At 38.5% G+C, this 7,360-nt stretch overlaps 1 protein-coding gene across 1 annotated transcript in view; it reads left to right on the top strand.

Annotated features, from left to right (window-relative positions):
• The window catches only part of RTTN (rotatin), a 181,333-nt gene that overhangs the window by 155,985 nt on the left and 17,988 nt on the right, over window positions 1-7,360 (top strand). Inside the window, 4 exon segments of the mRNA XM_006147227.3 lie at window positions 680-811; window positions 2,048-2,125; window positions 4,107-4,233; window positions 7,224-7,360. The exon segment at window positions 7,224-7,360 is cut by the window's right edge and continues 90 nt beyond it. Coding sequence (XP_006147289.1) covers window positions 680-811; window positions 2,048-2,125; window positions 4,107-4,233; window positions 7,224-7,360 — 474 coding nt within the window.

Below are 7,360 nucleotides of genomic sequence, written 5' to 3'. Positions count from 1 at the left end.
GGGGCATGCCTGGAGAGGTGAGTGCTCCACGCGACAGCTGCTTCTACGGCTTGTTGACGGTTCATGTACTTTGCTGCCTCTTCATTTTCATGTTCTTTGCACTCAAGATGTAAAGAAGGTATAGTATAATCTCACTATCACTAAAAAAAAGAAAGGTTTTTAGGTGTTTAGGTGTTTTTTTTGGTTATTGTTTAATGTGTCATAATCCTTAATCCAGAGAATCTGTATTTGAATATTAGAGAAGCTAAAAAAGGAACACATTACTCAGCTTCATAATTAAATATCAGTACCCACAAGAACATGTTGCATACATGAAACACACACAGAGTAAAAACAAAGCCTATATTCTCATATACATTTTCCCTCTAGAATATTGTAGTTTCCCATCTAGACATCAAGGAACACAGGTCTGAGAATTAAAAGTGATTAACAGCAGAATCAAGTGCCTTAATTTCAATTGTGATTTGCTACTTAAACAAATTTTGCATGCCTCTCAACATAGATTTGGGGAGTGTCTTACTAAGAGTGGGCATTAGCATTTTAGTTCTCTTCCTTTTTTTCCTCCTCTGACTCATTAGTCTTCTACCAAAAACATTAAAAGGAAGTGGGTCAGAAATACGAAGTGTTGTTTTTTCGAGCATTTGAGTATTGTGTGTGGTTTGAACGTATTTAGGAATAGACATCTTTTGATTGTTACAGCTTTTGTCTTTCAGCTGATCTCATAGACAACTGCATGGAGCAGATGAAGCACATTAATGCCCAACTGAATCTAGATTCTCTGAGGCCTGGTAAAGCAGCATTGAAGAAAAAGGTAACTGAGTTCCAGCGTTTTGGGATAACAGAGCAGCCATATGTAGAGACCATCACATGAGTGCCCTCGTGCCTAGAAATGGGCACAAAGTTAGATAAGTGTCTGATTTAGAAGCCAGGTACAGTCAGATAACTTAATGAGATTTCTGCATTCGCGTATTGCTGATTTTGTGTTTTCTTGTTTTAGTTCTCGTAGGTCTTTAGATAAGATTTATGTATTAAGTTGCTTTATTGCTATAAACACTTAGAAACATCTGTATGTTCACAAAACTATACCAGAGAAATTTTTTATACTACAAAAGAAAAATCTGTGTCTCAAGGCAAACATAAGTTCACGAGCCATGAGATCTGTAACAACTATAGTTTTTTAAGTGTTTATTATGTGCTAGGCACTATTCAGAAATTTCATATTTATTATTTCAAGGAGAAAAAAAAGATATGACAACCGATCACACAACCGGTCGTCAATGAATCAGGCCCTGTCTGAGTGCTCACAGAGCCGGCGTTCCTAATCTCTGTTTGTCTCCTTCCGTGATTTCCAAATGTCTCTTCTGGCATTGTCCACTGCACTCACATTCAACTTGCATGTGTTTTTACCCTCGAAATAACACAGTTACTATGTAAAAGCGATGGTTATGAATGGTAACTTCTTTAAGCTCTGATACACAGGCTTATTCAGAAAATGAATTTGTGTTTATGTACAAATACATAAATAAACATTTGTGTGTGTGTGTGGATAGACCATTATAGCAACCCTATGTAATCAATAGTTTCAACTATATTTGATAAGAAACCCAAACAAAGCCTTACTTACTAATTGAGTGGATGTGGGGAATTTATTATGTATTTGTCAGTTTCTTTTCTTGCCTCTTTTCTTTTTTGCTCTTGGGCCAAAGGTCCTTACTTCATCACTGAGAAAGTCAGCCAACACCTGATATGATTGAAAACCAGTCAGTACCTGCCTCACTTTATTGGGATGAAACATGGAGGCTATTAGACATCTGAGTTCCTCCATGCTTGATAGAACAGAAATAGCTTTTTCGTAGTGAATGCACTTCTTGAGATACGGACATCTTTCAGAGATCGTTAGCTTGTCAGTCCCCTCAAAGTTATGGTGATCAGGCATGATTAGAGCACAGCTGCACTGTTCTGTGACCCAAAGGGGAGGGGGTGACTACATATAAAATGTGGAGTATACTTTGCATTCACATTTTCCAACTGCATTTTGTTTAAACAGGACGATGGTTTTATTAAAGAGTTAAGCATTGCTATGCAGCTCCTAAGAAACTGTCTTTATCAAAATGAAGAATGTAAAGTAAGTAGAACTACTTCTCAAAATTTTGATAGCAATGCTGGTATTAAATAGTTTATTTCTCATTTAAGAACAAGAACGTTGAACATTATTTGAATGTTATGTTTTATATGCACATGAATTGAGACTCATGCTCAGTGTTAATCTTCAGGAATGGATGTGCCTCATGTTATTCAATACTGATAATGTTTCTTTTTATGTATATGTTTTAACTTTGTTGTTGAAACTTTGACTCCACTGGCGTTGGCTTCGTTCTGTCCTCCGGACATTGCAGGTGGTTCTTTACTAAGATGGAACGAATAGGCTGTGTGTGTCTCATAGGTGAATTATTTTTAAAGGGGTTGTCAGACAGCTCTCCAAAGAATATGTGGTGGATCGATCAGTATCTGGAAAGAATAAAGATGGGCTTTTGTCCTGCTTCCGAGCAAAGAGACTTCCATTGCCTGGCATGGCCACACACAGTAGACGGAATGCCTTCTCTTAGTGCTGCTGGCTCCCTATGACACAGCTCCTCTGTCCAAAAGCCACTGAGATGTTTTGCTTTGTCCGTAAACAATGCTGTCACTTTAAGCCATTGTGTTAGTGCAATTGTACAGGACACAGCACTTTTGAAGCACTAGACTAATGCTTTAATGTAGAAATACTGTGGAAAATAGGTAAGGCAGAAATGAATTACAGAAGCTTGCTTCATTTTAAAATTCCTTACCTTGTTTATTCTCGAGGTAAAATCTTAAAAAAATAATACTGTAACTGGAAAATAAACATGTTCAAACATATTCCTTGAACTGCGTTAAATAACAAGGCACAGGATTAACAATTTTTAGTTCAAAACAATTCAGTGGAAATCCAGTATTTAATTATATGTTGTATTAGAATTGCCAGCATATGAATTTATATGGACTTTTTCTCAACATATAGATGTTGTTTTCTAAATTGATGATTCCTTCATGCTAAATAGTATCCTTGTGACTAGATGCAGTTGTATTCATCCCTGTTACGTTACTCAGTTCCCGAATACTCTGAAACACTTGACAGGTCTGTCGGAGATTGACACAACCATCCGTGTTCTGAAACAGCCCCTCATGCCTCCTCAGGGATCTTTATCGTAGATAGTTCCTTTCTTATCTCTTTAAAACTAATCCTCAATTTGCTCATTGTTTTGTTTATATTCAAGTTTACAAGTGAAGAGAGTAAACATACTAATTTCCTTTAATGCAACAAGTCCTTGATTATGAATGCTATGCCTCATGAACAAGCTTCTAGAGAGCGTAGTCTTATCAGTCATTTCCCATCTCCCATTCCATCTCAGCTCACTTTCAGAAACTTGTTGCCCTGATGTTTTTATCGAGGCTCCTGCCTTTGCAGTTATTAAACCCTCAGGTACTGTGGCAACTGCTACGGGTCTCTCTTCCCTCATTTCCACGCCACCACTGGGTCCTATTAATAGATCATCTGCAGACTCTCTCTTAAGCATTCCGTTCTCTGTTGATTTCTGCCTCCTGTTAAATGTTGACATTTTCCAAAGATATGACCCAGGCTTTCACCACACACCCTCTTGGGAAATTTCAACTCTAGTCATGGGTGGACTGTTTACACACTAATAACTCCTAGCACCCCCAGTCTGTATAGCTTCTCAGTCTCAGGGCCATATCACCCACTGAGCAGAAGCCACTTTCTACCCAGATGACTCAAAGGTGCTTTACACTACTAAGTGCAAATCTGAGCACTGGGTCTCTCCGTTTGCAAATGACATGCATGTATATATAGAAGGCCCAAAGGTATCCATGAAAAAACCTTCTGGAAGTAATAAATGAATACAGTAAAGTGGCAGGACACAAAATTAACATACAAAAATCTATAGCTTTTCTATATATGAACAACAAGCAGAGTGAGGTAGAACTGAAGAAGGTAATCCCATTTACCGTTGACTTTAATTATACGTTTTCACGTATTGAGACTAACGCCCTTCTCACTTTCCACACAGGAAGCAGCTCTTAGAGCTCATCTTGTCCCGGTCTTGCACTCTCTCTGGCCTTGGCTTTTGATGGACGATTCACTGATGCAAATTGCCCTGCAGCTTCTTTGTGTCTATACTGCCAATTTTCCAAATGGTAAATAGAATTCGATATCACCTTTCAATAATATACTAAATTTTTCTATGCAAAAATATATCATGACTTTCCCAATGACCCAATACATATTTCAAAATATTTCTCCTTTTTTAAAATTTATTTTTCTTATTTTTTTTTTTTTACATTTAATCACTGTGCATCTTTACAGCACACAAAGTGAATTTTCCCAGCATGCATATAGCACATATTAGTCCAGTCAAAGATATTACCAAACACATCATCATCAGCAGATAATTTTCTCCTCTTCACTGAAGTGAGGCTATCTTGATCAAAAGCACATTTCCTTGCGGGTACTAGCAGAGCAGACAGTCTTAGTACACATTTGTTGTAATGAGGGAGTCATTAGAGAGCTCAGGGAACAGAGGGGGAGAAACTGGCCCAATTATATGTGAGCGGGAAATCAAAATAAGTGGAAAAATTGAGAGAGTAAAATGATAGTTTAAGACCTAGAAAGCTAAGCGAAGGTTAAAACGTTCATAGATACTAGAATAGGAGAAAGGTGTGATGAAAACTGATCCCAGGATATAATTGCTGTCACACGGGCTCTCCTTTCATTTATTCACATGGTAGACATTTTATTGAGAGCCTTCTATAGGTCATGCCATGTGCATCCTAGTGAAAATGATCTGACATGAGAGAGGAAGACAGATCATGAGGTCATTCAGGGCCACGGAGCCAGAGTGAGTGGGTTGGGTTTTTATTTTAGTGTGACAGAGTGCCACCACCAGATGTTTTAAGCTGGGGACTGACATGATCTATTGTGTTTCAGGAAGATCACACTGGATGATGTGAGGTAAATGTATGGTTGAGGGCAAACCTAGAAGCAGGAGACTGGTTTGAAGACAGTAAAATGTTGCTTTGGCTCATGCGGCAGCCAGAGGGATTGAGGAAATGGACAGATTTAAGTATGTCTATGTCCTCATCTAGAGCCTAGAGAACTTGCTGATGGAACATAAGAAAGAAAAAAAAGTATCCAGGATGAACCGCACAGGGAGAATGAGCCTGAGTGCACATGGTACCACTTACTAAAATGGGAAAGATTTGGGGGATACAGATTTGACTGTGAAAGAAGTAGAAATCAAGTTCTTCTGGGACATGTTGAATTTGAACTATCTGTATTTGTCCAAGTGAAATGACTAAGAGGGAGCTGAATTCAGCAGAGAAGTAAGACTGAAGATAAAAATTTTGGGATGGATTACTAGTTATCTATTGTCCTATAAAAGATTACCTAAAATTTAACACCTGTAAACAAGTCATTTCATTGTCTCTCAGTTTCTGTGGATCAAGATGTGGCAGTGGCTTACCAGATGGCTCTGGTTCTGTGTCTCTCATTAAGCTCCTCTAGTTATCATCCCTTTTTCTGTTTGGTCCGACATCCCATAACCTACGCAGATCACAGACTCTCGGGCCTAGATTGTCACTTCGTATATATGACTCCGATGCAGAGTTGTCCTTGTCTTCACTCTGCTGGACTGACTTTCTCTGTCCCCCATTTCTGCCTGCTCGGTTTCCTCTCAGTGCTTCTTCTAGCTCACATCCTGGACCATGTGACCAGCACATCACTGGTGCAGAATGTGCTGTGAAGTGACCCTGACGCGATCCCTCTTTTTGCACACTGTCCTCTGTACTACCCTACCCTCACTCCTTATTTGGGGGCTTAGGGAAGTGAGGAGCCATGAAGAATCACTTGCTCAATAATAAGCAAAAGAAATACGTACTTTAATACAAATCTATTCAAACTATAATTTGTGTGACTTTTTAACTTAAAATTGATGTAAATATTAAAAGTTGTTAGGTTATTAAATTGAGGGAGAATTTCTTTGTATTCTTATTTCATTTGTAAGCAAAGCCGCATCATTTAATGACAGTTTTCTATGACAGTTAATGGAAACATTAGTCTTTCCATATAGCTGTAAAGTTATCAACAGGAGTAATCATTATATGTTTTTACGTATCTTTTATGAATTTATGGTACAGAACGTATTTGATTCTGATTGAATTCTATGTAAGCTACCATCTGGTATGAATTTCCACAAGTTGATTACACCTTAGGTTATGTAGCAATTCAGTCTTACTGAGTAAACATCAGTTGTATTTCTAATTCTTTTGTGATTGTTTTTCTGTCAGTACATCTCCTACAGTTACGTTAGCTCACTGAGGAAGCACTGGACTAAAAAGCCAGCAGATGCCACCGTTGGCTTTTGCTGCTTGTGAGCAGTGTGACCTGGAGCGAGTCAGTGGCTTTTCTGAGTTCCTTATCTTTAGCTACTGAACATTGGAAAATAGCATTTGTCCTATCCCTGTAGCCCAGGGGTAACATTTCTCATTTGTTTCTTCTACAGAATGAAGGCATTAGACCAAGTTACCTCCCATTTCTGAAATTATGTCTATCTACACACGACTTTAAAGTAGATGTGTTCTTTAGAAGCTATTTAAAAACCTATTATATTAGGACAGCAGATAGTGTGGAGGTTAAGGTGCTGATCCCACACAGCCAACTGCATGGTTCGAGTCCCGGACCTGACAGCTTGAAAATCATTCTGGGCACATGTGCGTGTGTACCTAAAATCCCAAGAGGAAACTGGATTAGAAGGGATTGTGACAAGGCCCTGGGTGATGGTTTCTCACTTTCTCTCTCTCAGTCTCTTACTGTCTTTGTCCAGAAAGCACATATGCCCTATATCAAAAACTAAAAACCAAAAATAAACCTATTTTGTTTATTTTATTCTTTTCAAAATAAATCTGGTATTTTAATGTGCTCTACTGAGATAATTAGGCCCTCAATGAGGACAATAAATCTGTTAGTTTGAATGTAGACATCAACTTTATTACTCTTTAATGCTAATTCGCAGTTTACTGGTTAATGGCCAAGTCATTTTAATAGACAGACAGGCTTTACCACTTAGTTTTTTTAAAAAAAACTGGACAGTGAACCTGGATGGCATTCTGATAGGCTGTTACTTTTGAAGGCTGCAGTTCTCTCTGTTGGTCGAGTTATGGACAGTACCCTGCTCAAGCTGCCCACAGAGGGGCCCCCAGCAACTCTCTGATGCTGTGTATTCTGAAGTTGGCTTCCCAGATGCCTCTCGAGAACTCCACGGTTCAG

The sequence above is a fragment of the Tupaia chinensis genome, unplaced genomic scaffold, assembly GCF_000334495.1.
Source record: "Tupaia chinensis unplaced genomic scaffold, TupChi_1.0 Scaffold000206_1, whole genome shotgun sequence".
Classification (NCBI taxonomy): Eukaryota; Metazoa; Chordata; class Mammalia; order Scandentia; family Tupaiidae; genus Tupaia; species Tupaia belangeri.
This window is presented reverse-complemented; position numbering and strand designations above follow the sequence as displayed.